This window comes from Atractosteus spatula, chromosome 2 (assembly GCF_055471065.1).
Source record: "Atractosteus spatula isolate fAtrSpa1 chromosome 2, fAtrSpa1.hap1, whole genome shotgun sequence".
NCBI lineage: Eukaryota > Metazoa > Chordata > Actinopteri > Semionotiformes > Lepisosteidae > Atractosteus > Atractosteus spatula.
Window position 1 is genome coordinate 20,467,870 of NC_142707.1, and position 17,139 is coordinate 20,485,008.

The 17,139-nt window shown below is 39.9% G+C and overlaps 1 protein-coding gene across 16 annotated transcripts in view; it reads right to left on the bottom strand.

The window, feature by feature from the left end:
- Positions 1–17,139, bottom strand: part of enah (ENAH actin regulator) — a 153,244-nt gene that overhangs the window by 15,511 nt on the left and 120,594 nt on the right. For 8 of the 16 annotated variants that reach the window (XM_088928389.1, XM_088928382.1, XM_088928373.1 and 5 more), the window contains exon 5: positions 6,230–6,567. In XM_088928389.1, the coding sequence (XP_088784515.1) occupies positions 6,230–6,567 (338 nt within the window). Of the gene's footprint in view, positions 1–292; positions 1,100–6,229; positions 6,568–17,139 lie in introns of all 16 variants that reach the window. The other 8 variants (XM_088928295.1, XM_088928289.1, XM_088928280.1 and 5 more) reach the window with 2 other exon arrangements.

Genomic DNA, 17,139 nt, shown 5'->3' on the forward strand with positions numbered 1-17,139 from the left:
GCACAAAGCAAAAATGCTATTGCAAGGGTAACAATAAGGCAATACTTAAAAGGTTATAGCTTTAAAAATATCGCTTTTTTCCCTAAAACATAAAGACAGGTTAACCTTATCATGTAGAAATGTATGTATACTTGGACAATGAACTTATCATGAAGGACAACCTAACCCACAGCCACCTTTTCTGTGAAGTTTACTTCAAACTGCAGATGAACTGCTCTTTTGCTGATTCTGGCTACTCTCCAGCTGATTAGTCCATTAGTAAGAGGAGGTGGAGAGACAGAAAAGGCCTTACCCGGCAGGGTGTGAGGTTCAGCGGGCTGAGAGGCCACCGGCTCTGGAGCAGAGGAGCAGGAGTCTCCCAGCACAGAGTTTAGAGTGTGTTCAGCGGAGGCAGGGGAAGCTGCGGAAGGAGAAGGGAGAACAGCAGGCTGGGATGAAGGCGGGGACACAAGGGGAGCGATAGGGGAAGTAGGAGACACCTGAGAGGAGGACGAGAGGGACAGAGGAGGAAGTGGCGGGGGTGGAGGAGGGGGCGGCAGGGGTGGAGGCTGGGCAGAGACGGGGGACAACATGGGCGGCTGAAGGGATTCCGGGGGTCCATTAGGGGCGGGGGCAGGGGCGGGGGCAGGGGGGGAGGGCGACAGGGCCTTCTGAGAAAGGGGGCTGGGGGCGGGGATGGGGAGGACAGGGCGTGGGCCAGCGGCTTTCCCCGGGGGGCTGCTGATCATGACGGGAGGGGACGGGGGGAGGGGGCTGAAGTTGGTAGCCGACCACACCATGGATTTGGTGGAAGGGGGGGCGGGGGGCAGCGGTGCCGGGGCAGGAGGAGCGGCGGGGTGCTTGTTGAGAGGCCGGGGGATGGTGGCATAGTGGGGCAGCACAGGGTGGAAGGCCGAGCCCAGCGAGGTGGCAAAGCGGGAGGCGGAGTGGCGCAGGGGCGGGGTGGGCGGAGCGGCAGGGGAGGGAGAAGCGGTGTAGTCGGGGCTGGAGGATGACAGGGGAGTGGCGATGGCTTTAGCGTACGAAGGCGGGGGGGCAGCGGGGGGCAGGCAGCTGGAGTACTCCGGAGGAGGAGTGGTGTAGAGGGTGCTTTCGAATGCTGAACATGCCAGACGACAGGACAGGAGGTAGGAGATGCAGCAGCCGTGCAGAAGGAAAGAACACAGGAGAGAAAAAAAAGAAGAGAAAAAGGGGGCAAATGAAGCAAGAAAACCAGCAAAGAGACTATATTTTCAAATAACACTACAGTTAGTAAGAAAAAGGTTAGGCTTTGATAAGAAAGGAGAAACAAGAATCGTATGTACACAAATTGAATAACCAACAATATACAGCATACAGTGAGTGATATACAGTAGTTATAACTATAGCTTTGACTGATTTCAGAGGATTGTGTTTGTTTTAATGTTCTCACTAACTATACACCACAGTTTGGTAACTGTCAGGCATATACTGTCCACAAGATCCTGTTGTTGCAACAGTTTCTTTTAAAAACGTTTCATGAACGTTCTCATTTCATGCTTTTTTTTCCCTTTACCTGTTGTTATGTCAGTGGTTTAATTAAAACCACTTCAGCTGAATTGTTAACTCTTCAACTTGTGTACTTTTGTCTTTTCACACAAACTTTGGACGAGCACATCTCTTTTTCATTTTTTCCATAATTGATCTTAAATTATAAAAAGCTGGTGGCAAGCGACAAGCTATGCAAAAGACCTACAGTAAATCAGTCCTTTGCATGTTATTTTTTCTTAAACTTTGTTTCAACACAAAAAAGATGTGCTGCCCAAGTGTGACATTCCTTAATGGAAGCATGCTTCACCGAAGCCAAACCAGTGACTCGCTGCATTCAAACATCATTCCTTCTCCAGTGAAAAAGTTTCAGACCTAGTTTGCTTTAAAAATTGCTGCAACTCAGCTGCTCCATTGCCTGACTGGATTCACATTACCTAATAACAGCGTACATGTTCAGAATGGTAAGACTCCCAATATACAACTCCTCCCTTTACATAAGAGCATTCTGATCGACAACCAGTTTCTCTACAGCTGTTTCCTTACATCACCTCTTTAAAACATCACCTCACTCGTTTCCTTTTCTAATATCAACCCAAGACATAACATGAGATTTATTGATAGGACATACTGCCCATGTACAAGTATAAGAAACTGTAAGATTGCAAAAAACAATCCAAAAGACAAATCCCTTCACCTAAACAGTAGGATGCTACTATATCATACTGTCTTTTTGATCTTACATTAGCATTCATTCATTTTGTTCCATTTTGGTGAGTAAGATGTGTAAATGTTTCCAGAATATTAGCTATTTTAAAAGAAAAAAAGGGGGAAAATAATATCAATTGCCAAGCATAAACAAGAAAGCCGCAATAAGGACTGATGGAAGCAAGGAAGATTCACTTCACCTCAAGCAGGGCTTTCTTGAGCAAGAGTTACTCTATAAAACCCGAAAACCAAGATTTTTTGGTTTTCACCTTTTTGATTTTTGCTCATAACTTTGTAAATGATTCAGCTTAACTCATGCAACCCACATCAGAGTAAGGAGTAAGGAAAATCCCTGTCTCTTCCCCACCACACCTTAAGAACTTCATCTATAAGAGTATCACTGAACATCCCAAATGGTGGAACACCTCCCTGACACCAGTCTCCTCAGTCAAGCCATTTTCCCAGGACACATTTTGCAAAACACAATAGCAAAACACTAGTGCATTGCATAAGCCACAGATTCAGCTAGTGCATCCCTCAGATTGTTATTGTGATGGAGGAAAAGTGCTCATATATGTTCCCTTGATGAAGAAGGATTTTTTCCGGCAACAAAAGGAATTTAGAATTTTAGATTTTGATCAATCATCACATATGGTTCTTTCTGTGGGAAAAGAAGGGAGATTCTTGATTATAGCTAATACGTTAATACATCCCCAGTGCTGATACAAAATTATGCACACTACATGACAATGACATAGCTGCAATTTTACTAATCTCATGCTCGCAATCCATCCTCTACACCCTCAGGCAATTCACATGTAACATGAATTATACCTCAGCATGTGATCCAGATGGCAAAAGATTGTGCTAAATTCCAACCACATTGCAATCCTACAACTTCTTACGCATTAAACTCATGTTCGGTGTCTACAACAAAGATTTCACTTATGGAAAATGAGACGTTTCTTAAAGAAGGGCCAGGAACCCCAGTATAAAATGTGCTTGCATGCAAGCTTTGAGTGTGTCAATGTAAATAATTTAAGAAAGCTCTATTCTGAACATCAGGGATGTCCTGCTTCCATTGTAAAAAGTAGAGGAAAAAAACATTTAGGCTGTTAAACACTCTTGAGGAGTGACAGTCTCAACAGCTAAAACAGTTTTCTGTTTTTGTACTTTCACCATGGAATTAAACTCCACTTACTCCTTTGTAGCCTGTACACTGACACCGCTACTCACTCAAACTTAGTTTAAAGAAAGTAAAGAGCGGAGTCTGTACACACCAAAGTATATAAACTAACATGCTGCAATTTTCTTCAAGTCCCCCCCCCCCCCATCAAGGGTGTCACAGAACACAAACCCCTGTCATTTTTAATGTAGAACAAAAGGGAATCGTCAAAGTTATAGAGGAGACGACTACATTGTACCACTGTCATATGCTGAAAGCTTGTCTCCATGCTTCAGATTTTCATTTTTCATCGGCACTGTAGGTCTGGCTGTACAGGAGACTGCTCCCTCAGTTCCTGTCCCACTGCTCCCTTTGAAAAGTGCTGACACACAACAGTTTGAAGTCTCAGCAGGAACTCCCACAGCTGATGCCTGACCAAGGCCTGGATACACATTTCAAAACCCACTAGCACAGCTGGAGTGTGTTCATTACTTCCAACTTTTGTGCAGCCTTATAATACTTGTAATGCTAGCAAACCAACAGATTTTGGTTAAGTATTTTTTTTAAATATTTAAAAAGTATCAGTAATTTAGTATAAAATAAATGTTATAGGTCTTGCATAGACTCATCATGTGAGGACCTGTTTGATGTTAACTATCAATTTCACGTAACTGCTCAGCATAAACTGTATGTCTATACAGTGAACAACCAGCAGGGAACATCATCCAAAACACTAAGTTTTCTTAAACCAGCTTCTGTAGCTCTGACACTTTTAATGAACTGGGAAGTTTGTTCTTTCTTCAAAAATTTTCCTTTAATGAAATAAGTAGAAATTCTTTTGAAAAAAGTAGACGCCTACAGTATATGCAGAGCAACGAAATGACTACTATAGTCCTGGCTGAACCTGAAATGAAAATGGTAAAATTATGAATGCAGCCCTAAAAATATTTTTTAAGAATCTTAAATGAAGAAAAGCTGAATATTTTTAGGTTGTAAAATTGGTTGAAAAAATCTGGTCCATGTTACGAAGAATTGTGTTATCCAGAGTAAATTGTCATTTTGCAATAAGTAACTGCTAGTAATAGCAAGATATCAGACCTTGCAACACAAATGTAATAGAAAAATGAAGTACAGGTTGAGCAACAAATCCCATTTTATATATCATAATACTAACACCAGTAACAGAGTCAGTTGACTTCTGCTGTTGCCATTCACAATAAAACCAGCCCAAATCACCATGTTTCATATCTACTACAAGCACTGCATCGCATACAGTAACTGCATGGATAGCTACTGTATAAGTGTAAGGAATTATTATTATTATAGTTCATTTTATACAAGAACACAGTGAGGGAATCCCAGTGCATTATGGGAGGAATTCTACAATAATAACCAAATATTTGGCACTGGTGAGTAGTTTCAACCTTAAACAAACTATCTTTACTCACACATTCAATATCTTGTCTTGAAGCCTGGGTGATTTTAAAACTGAAAGACATTATAGAACTGCTGTTACTGAGCCTACTGTAAAGTATGCTACTGAGCATACTTCTACTGAGTGAGCCTACTGAGTATCCTGGGTAAGATGGCAAAGAGCACTGCAATGTCTCGCTTCACTTGCTCTTGGCTTGAAGCACTGGTTCACATCGATGAGTTCAATGAGAAAACCTAAACTCCAACAAACAGTAACGTTGTACTGTGCGCTTTTGTTCAATTTCAATATAGACATGTTCAGTAGATGATTTCATTCATCACTGGGAAGTAAACATGGGAATAACTTGACATTTAAAAAAAGAACCTTGACAACAGAAACAAGGCTTACATAGGTTCATAATATGCAATGACAAATGAGCGGTATTTACTAACCACATCCTCAGCACCCTCTCTAACTCGAGGTGCAGCTGCCAACAAAATTACCCATTCCCATGAATACAAACACTAATTCTCATCAGACTGTCATCACACACCTACCCTTCCATGATACAGTTAGTTGTTCTGCAAAATACTTCACCATTCACAATATTTTAAGATGTAACTCAATTCTCTAATTGGAATTGTAAATATACCTATAGTATTTACCACTGAAAACTATATTACTAATATTTATCATACATGTTATCCTAAGTTATTTTCAGAGACTAGGGGCATCACTGCTATTGCAGAGGCACATACAAAATGCTTCCCTGGTGTCAACAGGATCTTGTTTGTTTTTTTTGGTATGATCCTTACGGTTCAACTTATTCACAATAACATGGCAAGTCACTGGCTGAACAGGAGCTTGAAACCGTCATGTTACAAGCCTTCTACTGTGAGACTAACTCTACCCCACAGACCACTTAAGTCCTTTCAATTCCATGATTCCAACCAAGAAATCCACGTTTACAAGGCTTCAAACACACCGCTCAGTCTCAGTGTGTTGCACTAATTCCAATTCCTGCTTGAGACCTGATATTGTCCACACCTTCAGCTCAAACGCATTCAGAGAACAGCCTGTGTATGGGGGGCTCTTGCTAATTTGCCCAGGGAACCGGCAGAGCCTCTTTCAGCTTCCCCATTACTCAAGCTGTGTACTAATGAGCCTCCATTTGCCAACAGATGGGAGCAAACCAAAGAAGCCAAAATGAAATGACGGGTGTGTGAGCACTGAAATAACACATTGCCAGCTTTGTTTTTTTTTTTTGTTTATGCAGACTTGACACTTGATTTGCTGAAACGGAATAGTTACAGGTGACCTCCCATCTGTACAAATCCGGCAACTGAACTGTTCTCACTAGCCGCACGTCTGACTGAGGAGTATTGATGGAATTAAAAAAAAATGGCCAGAAGTCCAGGAGTATAAAAGATGCCTACCAGCGTTGGACATCCGTCGCTCTCTCTCCCACTCCATCTGCTCCCTGTCAAGCTGCTCATGGTGCTCTCGCTCCAGCCTCTCCCTCTCCAGCTTCTCCCTCTCCAGTTGCTCCTGCTCCAGCCGTTCCCTCTCCAGCCTCTCTCTTTCCAGCCGTTCCCTCTCCAGCCGTTCCCTCTCCAGCCTCTCCCTCTCCAGCCGCTCTCTTTCCAGCCGCTCTCTTTCCAGCCGCTCCCTCTCCAGCCTCTCCCTCTCCAGTCGCTCCCTTTCTATCCTCTCCCTCTCCCGCTCCATCCTCTCCCGCTCCAGCTCCTTCAGTCGCTGCTGCTCCTGCAGCTGCCTGGAAAACAAGCAGGACAAAATAAATTCACAAAAGTTGATTTCTTTTTCAGCACAGTGTCACTTGTCAAAATTTTAAGCATTGATCACAAAGTACTTCCAGGTCAAGGTCACCAAGACTTAGGGTCCAGTTTCTGTGTCTGTAAGTCATTTCAGAAACCATGATTATATTTCACTATCTCAACTGCTCCAGGCCCAGAATCAGGGCTATGCTGAAAAAAGCTTGTTTGGCTCAATTTTCTTTTATTGTTAAGGAACCAAGACAGAATGCCACCCCCTTAGAGTGCCGGTTTTCAAAATGATGCCAGACACTTTTCACACCTCCATTACATTCAATTTCATTGTGCTTTTCTGACTTGTTTAAAAAAAAATATTCATTGTGGACGTTTAGTGCAACTGCATGGTAAGCTTTCTTCAACAGGCTCTGACTAATGCACAGCTTCAGTAGATAAGGTATTGGCGAAGCGGTGGCAGTGTGACTAAGGATCTGCGCCTGTGGCTGGAAGGTTGCCGGTTCAAATCCTACGGCCGGCAAAGGAATCCTACTATTTTGGGCCCCCGAACAAGGCTCTATAACCCCAGATGCTCCAGGGGCGCCATATAAATAGCTGACCTAGGCTCTGACCCCAAGCTTCTCTCCCTGTCTGTGTGCCTGTGTGTCTCCTGGAGAGCAAGCTGGGGTATGTGAAAAAGACAAATTCCTAATGCAAGAAATTATATATGGCGAATAAAATAATCTTATCTTACCTAGTTATAACAACCCAGAATTACTCATCTCAACTTTCATGAGCAACTTCAAAACTGAGAACTTTCCTAGTGCTAGATTATTCAATTAATAAAAGCCTGTTCATAACTAAAGCTGTTGCCTTTGTTATAGTTACAGCTGTAGGAGACTAGAAGTGTCTCAAAGAATATAGAGAAAGTAATGAACATCTGGCAGTGTAAACATTTCCAGCTTCAGAGCAGAGGGAATGTTTGCTGAGATATAGGGGTTCCCGAATTCCTGAGATCAAAAGCCATCATAAAGTCTACCTTGATTTACCTAGTTAAAGTTCTGGGTAAATGACTGTCAATCATCAGTTACGAAACACACCATATAAGACCACATTAAGACCACAGAGGAGACAGCAAAAGAAGAGAAAAAGGTGAGACCATGAGAGAGAGAGAGGAGTTAGGAGGAGGTGGACCTTAAAGCTCGTGCCAGGTGAGACCCCTACTTCATGATCATCCACACAAAACCCCATTGGAGCCAAGTATTTAAACCTTGCTAGAGAGAGCTTGCTATTCTGTGTTTTTATGGAACTTTGATTTCCTTAATCAATAATACCTTGGTTAGAGACGTCTTTCCTGTTTAGGGGTTTTAACATTATAAATGGAATAAATGGTGCATTTTTAGATTAGGGAGGTAGACTCCCAATTATTTTGTGGCATCTGGGTTTGCAGGAGAGAGATCTACTGTAACTGCAGGTTGTACTGCATTCTGTTTTATTAAGAAGGCAGCAATATTTCTTCTGTGGCCTCTATAGGTGTTATTTAAGAGTTGAATGCTTAGTAGAAGTTGGGGTTTTCTGGGTGATTCGAATGTTAGGCCTCTGAAAAAACATGTCATACTGTAAATATAGTAATTAGTGTGTAGTATGTTTTGTTGTTCAGTGTAGTGTTTGTATTGTCATTAATAATATTTATTTAACAAAGTATGCCCGAATCACATTTTTCACCAAAGCTGTGCCAGTGAACAAAGCACCCGCATGCCTCTCAATATACGAAAAGCTTGGGTACATTCTGGATAAATCATTTACAAGCTGGGGGTTATGAATATTTGTTTTGCTAACCGTCTAAACCCCTCAGTTAATTCCTGATTCTCACCATTTTCGTAACCCCCCCATTTGTAACAACATACTGTACGCTCTCAAACATTTTATTGTGTGCAAAGAAACTGTTTTATGCAGTGAACAAGAGAACCAGTCCAGTGTTATAATTTATCATTTTTGAGTATTCAACTCAAAAACTGATGCAAACTGCACATTCTTATTTGACTACACTTAAAGAGTATTTGTTTCTTAATTGAAAACTTGTCCCATACAGATAATTCTTTTTCATGGGACACTTGTTACACAACAAAATATGTTCTTTATCTTTACTAATGTAATAATGAAACGTTAGGGCCCTGTTGTACATTGTAAAAGATGGATAGTCATGAAAAGGAGAAAAAGCAGTTCTCAATCCAGAACAGGTACCAGGATAGCTGAAAGGTGACTTTTGACCAGAAGAGGGCAGCAGGAACCTACAGCAAATATACAGCTCTACCTGAAAAGGAATGATAAAAGCTTTATTGGCCCCTAGTATCTGAAAGTGATTTCAAAACCATAAAAGGTGCCAAGGCCACGTAGCTTTGCAAGATAAAAGTATTCACATGAAGGATAGAGCAATTTCTAAAATTATGACTGTATAAGCATTCTGTAAACACATCATTGATAAGTGATGACTCAAGGTGCTGTACAGAATCCAAGTCCTCTGCTCTTTTACTTCTCTGTACAGTATCTCTTTCCTTAAAGTGAACAAATGATTCCAAATTAAGATTAAAATCACCATTCCTATTACTCTTTATACAGATGACGTTTTGGTGAAGACTATTTTTTTCATCTTCAAAGTTAGTTAAGAATCACAGATTACAGGTACTTTATCTACTTTAAGTAAGACATGGGGACATACAGTATGTAACCACAGTAACTGTTAAACAGTGATAATCCACAATATATACCAACAGGGGAGCACCTATCAAGTCACTGTCAAAAAACCTTAAGCATAAAGAACATCCTTTTGCACAATTTTAAATAGACATTTTAGAAATAAATCCAATTGTGTTTTGCATACATACTTTGTACATGGCCTTCACATCACTACACTTGATACATCCACATCTAAGCTTCTAAAATAATTTCTATTCAACAGGAAGGTGACAGAACAGGCCCAAATGGATTCCCAAAGCTTTTAAAGGAAATAGCACCGAGTTCAAATGTGTTCGAAACAGTTGGGAGTATCCTGTTGTAAATCACACAAAGCACTAAAACAGCAGTGGAATCTTAAGCCTGCTATGCAAAATCTGCCAACTCAATCCCCCTTCACTGAGCTGGAACACTATTTGTCTCTTACTGAAGAAGGCCTATCTGGTACACAGTAATTGAAAGTTTACAAAATGCAGTATTCAACAATCCTCTATTAGACCAGCTCAAAGCTTCCCACACAGGGACATGAATAAAGGCAGCCCATCAAGCAGGGACTGGAGCTTGACGCAAAGCCCTAGATTTAGATATTGTCCATCCTATTCCCCGTTCAGAATGCCACATTCAATTTTTGACTCAGCAGGCAGCCCACGCATGGCAAGATCACGGTAGAGTCCTAAACGTCAATTCATCTTGCTCGCGTCATAATCATGACTGCCTTCCTGCTCTACCATCTGGCTAGACCCTATTTACACCTGGTGATCTAATCAGCAGATTGAGTTTTAAAATCAAAGCAAGCTGAAATCCCAGTAGCCTAACCTCATCAAGAACCTAATCAAGAGGACTGCTGCTGTACATGTAGAATCAACAGAGTCACCCCTGTGAATCCAAGAAACCCCTAGACCAGCTAGGCACATCCTTTGCCAGGTTGCTACTTTCTGCTAAGATGAACCTGAAGCTCATAATCGCCTTCATATCCCAGAAAGTCGATTCTTGCCATAACAATTCTCTCAAAGATGTCTGTCCCATGAGCCTTCAGAGCTAACAAATCAGACAGGCGGGGCTACACACCGAGCACCAGTAAGGAAAAACGTCTAAAGCTACTGCAATAGTTCAATTGTTGGTCATTTTGTTGTGCTTCATCCAATGCAACAGTCCCTTTACATATCTTTCTGTAATTTGTAAACAGATATGTAATACATTTTTTATCTACTGCTAGGTAAATGTATTTTTGGGCATTTTAAAATTATATACTTGAACATGTGTCTTTTTGAAGCTTACATATAACCTCTATGTTTTACTAGAAGAGGTTAATTCCATGCTGAAAAACAGAAAGAAAGGAGGAGAAAAAAAACATTTCAGCTGTGAAGCTGTGTACTCAGGCTTTTGAAATGTTGTATTTTTTCATCTTGCTTCTTTCACCTTTTTAGCCTACATTTCACCTCTGTTTGTTTCTTTACATAACCTGGCAGACAACACCAGCCTATAATGACAGCAATAACAGGAGGAAATAACAGGACTGGATTCCTGTCAGTCTTGTGTCCAGTGTTCTGATTATCTTTATAAAGTGGACAAAAGTTCAAAAGACACCCGCCTATTAAAAGGATGAGTTGTGTTGCAAACCATGCGATTTGCCCTCCTTGTAAAGAGACAAACTTTTGATTCACAGGAGAGCACAATGAGAAGTGACATTTTTTGAGTCCCCAGAGTTGGTGAAACAGACAGCAAGCCAAGAGAGGCTATTGATTGGTACAGTACGTCCCACACAGGCTGGTCTCAGCCCTCATAAAACCCCAGTACTGATCAAATAGACACGACACAGCAAGGTATACCATCAGCAAGGTAAAAAAAAATTGTGAAACTACAAACTGTTACCATGGTATTTTCTTGTGTCTGCCCTTAGTCAAAAATAGTGGAAAGGTAAAGGGTCTAGATTCCCCTTAATCCATATACTGTATATATCAAGAAGTCTAAAAATAAGTTGCCCACAAAATGCTTTTGCAATGACAAGCAAGCACTTCAAACTGTCTCTACACTCCACTCATTATTTAACGCGGCAAAGACATTCCTTTCTGTTCTTTCCCCGAGGACGCCTCTCATTCTCTATGACTTCATTACAGAAGACACGGCTGTGCAAGAGACAATTTCTCTGCTCTGCTGGGTATTAAGTAACAGCCATTGCCCACATCCGCTGAAATCCCAAACGGCATGATTAAGTTGCAAAGAAAAGTTAATTAAAAGGCCAAAGAATCTCCATAACATTCATAACCTAATTTCTGGAAGAAAAGTAAAAAGAAAATGTGCCAATGGCGTGAAAAAGCTCGCGCCAGTGATATCCTGCAGTGGGGATTCCCCCCAGTCTGGTGTTACGCTGAGGTGGAGAAAAGATTTATTATCTTTTATTATACACAGGGCACTGGGCTCTTCCGGGATCTGTTGTGAGCCATGCAAAAAAGGATACAGTCTCGAGAGATGAATGTGTAATGTAGCACAGATGTGATTGAACTAGGGACTTTGGCGACAGAGAGGGTATTTCACAGCATGACTGTGGATAGCATACACAAAAAACCTTTGGAGCCACGTCAAGTTACAATCTGAAATGGCCATACCTGAATACTCTGAATCACCCAAATGTTTTTAGAAGGAGACACTATTTCTATCTTAGTGGACTATTAGAGTGTAATGTTATCTGACACAAACACATTCGCTGGCAGACCAGATGACAATACTCCTAAGTAACAAGCACCTCAATGACTTAAAATTAGCATCAGCTGTATCCCTGTCAATCCAAACAACTGCAACCTGTCAACACTTTGCAGTATCTGTTAATGCAGGTCTTAGTCCTGATACTGGAGGCCCACACACCTGCTGGTTTTTGTTCCTGCCAAGCTCTCATTTGCACAACTGAACCCTTTACTGACTTAATATTTGAATAAATTTGAACTGTTTGGCTAATTTCATCATAAAAAGGTTTAACTCCAAACACTTGAGTAGAAAATCTCACAAATGTTCAGATGAAGCACATTATTAGTTCAATTAATGCAGCAATGAAGTAATCTCGGTTGGAATGAAACCACCCCCAAACCTTACCTTTCAAATCAAAGAAATTGTACACACAACTGCTGTCATTGAACAGGAATGCGTATTTTCCCTTTCCTACTACTTCAGTGGCATAAATACGCTTCTCTACCACACAATGTTCCAATCCACCATATATTGTGAAGTACTACAAGGCAGTAATTGGTACACATTAATTCTTGTCAAATATATGCTAGTGTCTTTAATTGTTTAACTGAACTGTTATCAATAATATCTGTGGTCGTGAAGTATATATATTTTTTTAGTTTTGTAGAAGTGTTTTTCCAGCAACATTTTTTACTAATCAACAAATCTGAATATAGAATCTAGGTAAGACAATCTGCACTGGAAAAAGGCCCTCCAAATAAAAAGCTGACAGAAGAATAAAATTGAGGTACACTGTCATCCAAGTTCACTGACTTTCCTTTTCCAAAAAATCTATGCAGTCTGCCAGGAAAACCAAAATGTAGAGATATTCAATGTTTATGTGGGAAAAACAGAAAATTGCTTAGGAATTGTTTCAAGAGAAAAATGTGTACAGTGTGGGTTTATCACACAAAGGTTTCCAGTGTAAATGAACAGCACTATCGGTATATCCCTTTATTTACTCTATTGTTTCAAGCAATTTTTAAAAACAGAATTTATAAATCAAGTATTATGCCAATGACCTTATACAGTATCACACTATAATTATCAAACTACCTCATCACCAAAATGTCTAAACAGTCCAAAATCCTTTTGTTTCCAAGGCTAAGATACTGAAATGTAAATTACAACATAATAAGAAAATCAAGTTAAGTAGCATCACCCGTCTCAATGATAGGGTATATGCAGCTTATTTATTACTGATTTTTAGGTCTTTAAAGCTAAAGACTATCCACATTTTTATATAATACAGCCCTGCCTATCAACAGCAAAGAGAGCTGAGGTATTTTTGTAACAGCACAAACAATGGTTACTTTTGTAATACATCACCTATTTAATATAGATGTACTGTATAATTCTGCCTGATGAGCTAGTTGTGTTAAGAATGAACAAAAATTTAGTATCTTAAATAGAACCTTGTCAGAAACACATAAAACTGCTCTTGTTAAGTTGAGCTTCCATGTTACTTAGATTTAAACAAAATTAAAAACTCAATATTCAAGAAAAGTTTAAAAAATCCTACTAAAGCAAAACATTTACATATAAATACAGGGTAACATATAGCACAGTGAAACTGAACATTCAGTTGTCTAAATTGAACTTTTCAAGAAAAAAATACCTACAAAGCTTATCTGGATTAATATTAATGTCAGCAACAAGATTTCAGGTTTTATCTAATATTAGCTACATGTACAACCAATAGTATTCTTTTGCTGTGAACACTTACTGCAAAAGTCTGCCAACATCAGGCCCACTGCTCCTAGACAACACAACATAAGGTCCCAGAAACTTCATTGTAGTATCCACTCCAACAGGGTAGAGTCCTGAATGACCAGTCGATGCTTCATTCATCTTTCTTATTCGTCAACCTTATAGCAGCATGACTCTGACAGTCTTATTTAAGGCTTATCGCCCACTCTTACAGCAATCCTCTTGTCCTCAGAATGATCTTAACATGACCCAGTGATGTATTCGACATACTTAGCAGATGTGATCAACAAGTAACCCCCAAACCTACCATCTTTAAAAACAAACAACAGTGTAAGATGACAAACTTTATAATTAAATATTCTTACAGCTTAAGTTTAGATTTTGTTTACTATTTGAGCAACTTGAGGCAAATTGCCCACTTTACTGTAAATGACTCTGACAATTTCTCCATAAGCAAACATAGGCCCTAGGGTCATGTTCAACTAAGTATAAATGATCTCATAAGCAAAGCCTATTTTTAAATAACTGATGTGTTCATGGAGTGAACATGATTAAACTGATGAAGAAAGCAATTCCAATGCTTTGCGACACTGTGGACCTCAGCTGTCACCATTGTACAGACAGATGGTCACATTTAGCCTTCTGCAACACCTGTACTGCTTCGTAATTTCACTCCAAAGTGTTTCAGTAAACACCAATATTGGCAGTTGGCAGCTATGAAATTCCAAATGGGGAAAAAATAATAATTTGAGCAACATATGCAGGCTTTATTTTTAAGCGAGCTTAAAACTGGGCAATTTAAATCTGATTCTACTCAATAGTGAGCTATAGTTAAGAAATGTGAAGGACTGTGCTGATGTCCACATTTCCTCAAGGTTTTGGAAGGTGGCTTGAAAAAACCAACCACGGTGTTGAAAACGCGTTCGAGTTGAGATTTCCTGCCCTTTTCTAAATTTCCAGAATATGCAGCAGGTACCATGAAAACATCTCCTCATAGTCCATGAATTACATCACTTTCAGATCTGTTTCCACATTTCTTCAACTCATGTCTGAACTGAATTATGCCACAAGGTGCTCACCCAAGCAACAGATAAGCTCTATAACCACGGGTTCAAGCCTAGAAGTCATGTCACAATCCAACCCTGACAGATTCTCCAATCCACTGTCAACCAGCGGTAGGGTGAAATTCGCTGGCTAGGGTTCTCAAGTGTCAGCAACACCAGTGTTCCTGTGGCCTGCTGGTTACATGCAGGCATGCGGTACAGGCAGTGATCAGCTGTTCTCTGATCGGTGCCGACCCTCCTGCACAGGCTGCAGCCTTGACATGTGAAAAGACACAGGTTTTGAAGCCGGGGAGGTCAGCTGAATCTGCAAGGTCCCCTTTATGTGGCTGAGGGGTTTGTAGCTGCAAGCTGAGGTGTAAAAAACACAAAATTGGCATTCCAGAGCAGGCTGGAAAAATTGACGGTTCTACACTTACTGAAAGCAGCCGATCACATAGCTCTAACCATGTGGGGTGAAGCATGCTCTTATACATCAAAGCAGACGGATATATCTTTGTAAACCTTCTATAATTAAATGAAAAGCTATCATCTAAGCTTGGCTAGTCTTAGGAAGAATTCTATAAACTAGACATTAAATTAACTCCAAGTACTACTCAACACTATAAAGAAGTGTGACAGTATATTTCACTACCTGTTTTTTTTTCTGTCCTACCTAACATGCTGGAGGTAAAAATTAAAACTAGTTATAATCATATAACTTGATTCATAGGATTTCCTCAATATGATGTTCAGGCACATACAAGCATCCAAATATTAAATTCCAAACATTCACAATTTAAAATTGTGAATTCCAATTATTCAGATTGTCTTTAATCAGTGTTTTGGTGTTCTTCTGATGCAATGAAAAAGGCTGTTTTTTTCACTGGCTTCTTGTTTTCGGTCTTCCGTTACTAAGGGAACAGTTGCTAGGGGAATGAGGAATTAAAGGCGCCTTCCAATAACTAGCACAGATTCAAGGATGAATACAAAAACTTAAGGCTTTTTTTTTTTACAATGAGAGTAAAAGCCTGACGTTCATGCTGATATCTGAAAATTGAACCATTTTAAAAGATTACAAAGCAGAGCTCAGCACTTTATTTGTATAGGTTCTAATATACAGCAGTAAAAACAAATCTAGAGACATTTTCATACATGACATAAGGTCAAGAAGCTGCTTAAAACTGCTGAACGACAAGTAAACCATAAGAGTCCAAAAACACAGCACCAAGGACACTTTCCTGTGGCTGACAATCCATGCATAACAGTACAGTCAAGAGCTTTAGAGCAGGCTTATGCTGAAGAGCTCTACATAGTGTAATGAGAAACAGATTGACTACATTGTGAACTTAGTATTTTACATTTTGCTTTAATTGAATCCACCCACCACAGTTTGTAACACTGACATATTGGTTTTCTAGCAAAATAAAGTTCGACTTTGTTAAAAATCCTAGATTAAAATAGTTTACAGAACTAGCAGATCCCTGCAGTGATAATATATCCTGAAAAAAACGTTTTTGAGGTCTTGTGGGCACACTACCACTGAAGTTAGCCATGGCACTTCACAACTTTCAGCTTCCTCATTAGCATTTAGCATCAAGCACATGCAGTGTGTAATGCTAAAACTTGTGCTAAAAAAGCTCAACAACTGAAATTAGCGCAATAGTTAAAATTCTGTTAAAAATCTGCACAGTTTAAATGATCCTAAGAAAGGTTACAAACAAGAGAAGGCCATTCGGCCTTCTTCTATAGTTAATTTACTAGTTAATCATTCTGAGGATCTAGCGGTTTCATAAGTTTTGGCATAAGGCCTTGACAACATCTACACAATCAGTCTGAATCAGTCGCCTCCTTGGGCTGAAGACTAAGAAGATTCAGTTCTTTTAATCTGTCAATGTAAAGCAGTGATTCCCAGTTCTGGTCCTGGTTAAACACCTCTGCTGGTTTTCATTCCAGCCACACATTCATTAGATATTTAAAGCTAAAGCCTTACTTGATATAAGAAGTTGCTTCAACTGAATATTGGCATTTTGTTTCCAATCACAAATTTTGGATATTATTCTACTTTCGAAATACAACAGTTAAAGCTACATGTTCAGAAGGTGGAAAAAAACACCAAAACAGTTCAAATTAGTCCTAAGTCAATGAACAGTTTGACTGTGTAACTGAGGACTTGGCTGTAACAAAAAGCAACAGGTGTGTGGGTTACCAAGACCCATTATTAATGTAGGAAACCATTAATATAGGGCATTCTTTTTAATCTCGGGAATGTGCTTGATTATTGTTCTCAAGACTGAGAATCCTCCCTTTTTCCAAACACGCTGCCCAAATTTGAACACATCTTTCCACATCAGGTTTTACTAGTGCTCTTTACAC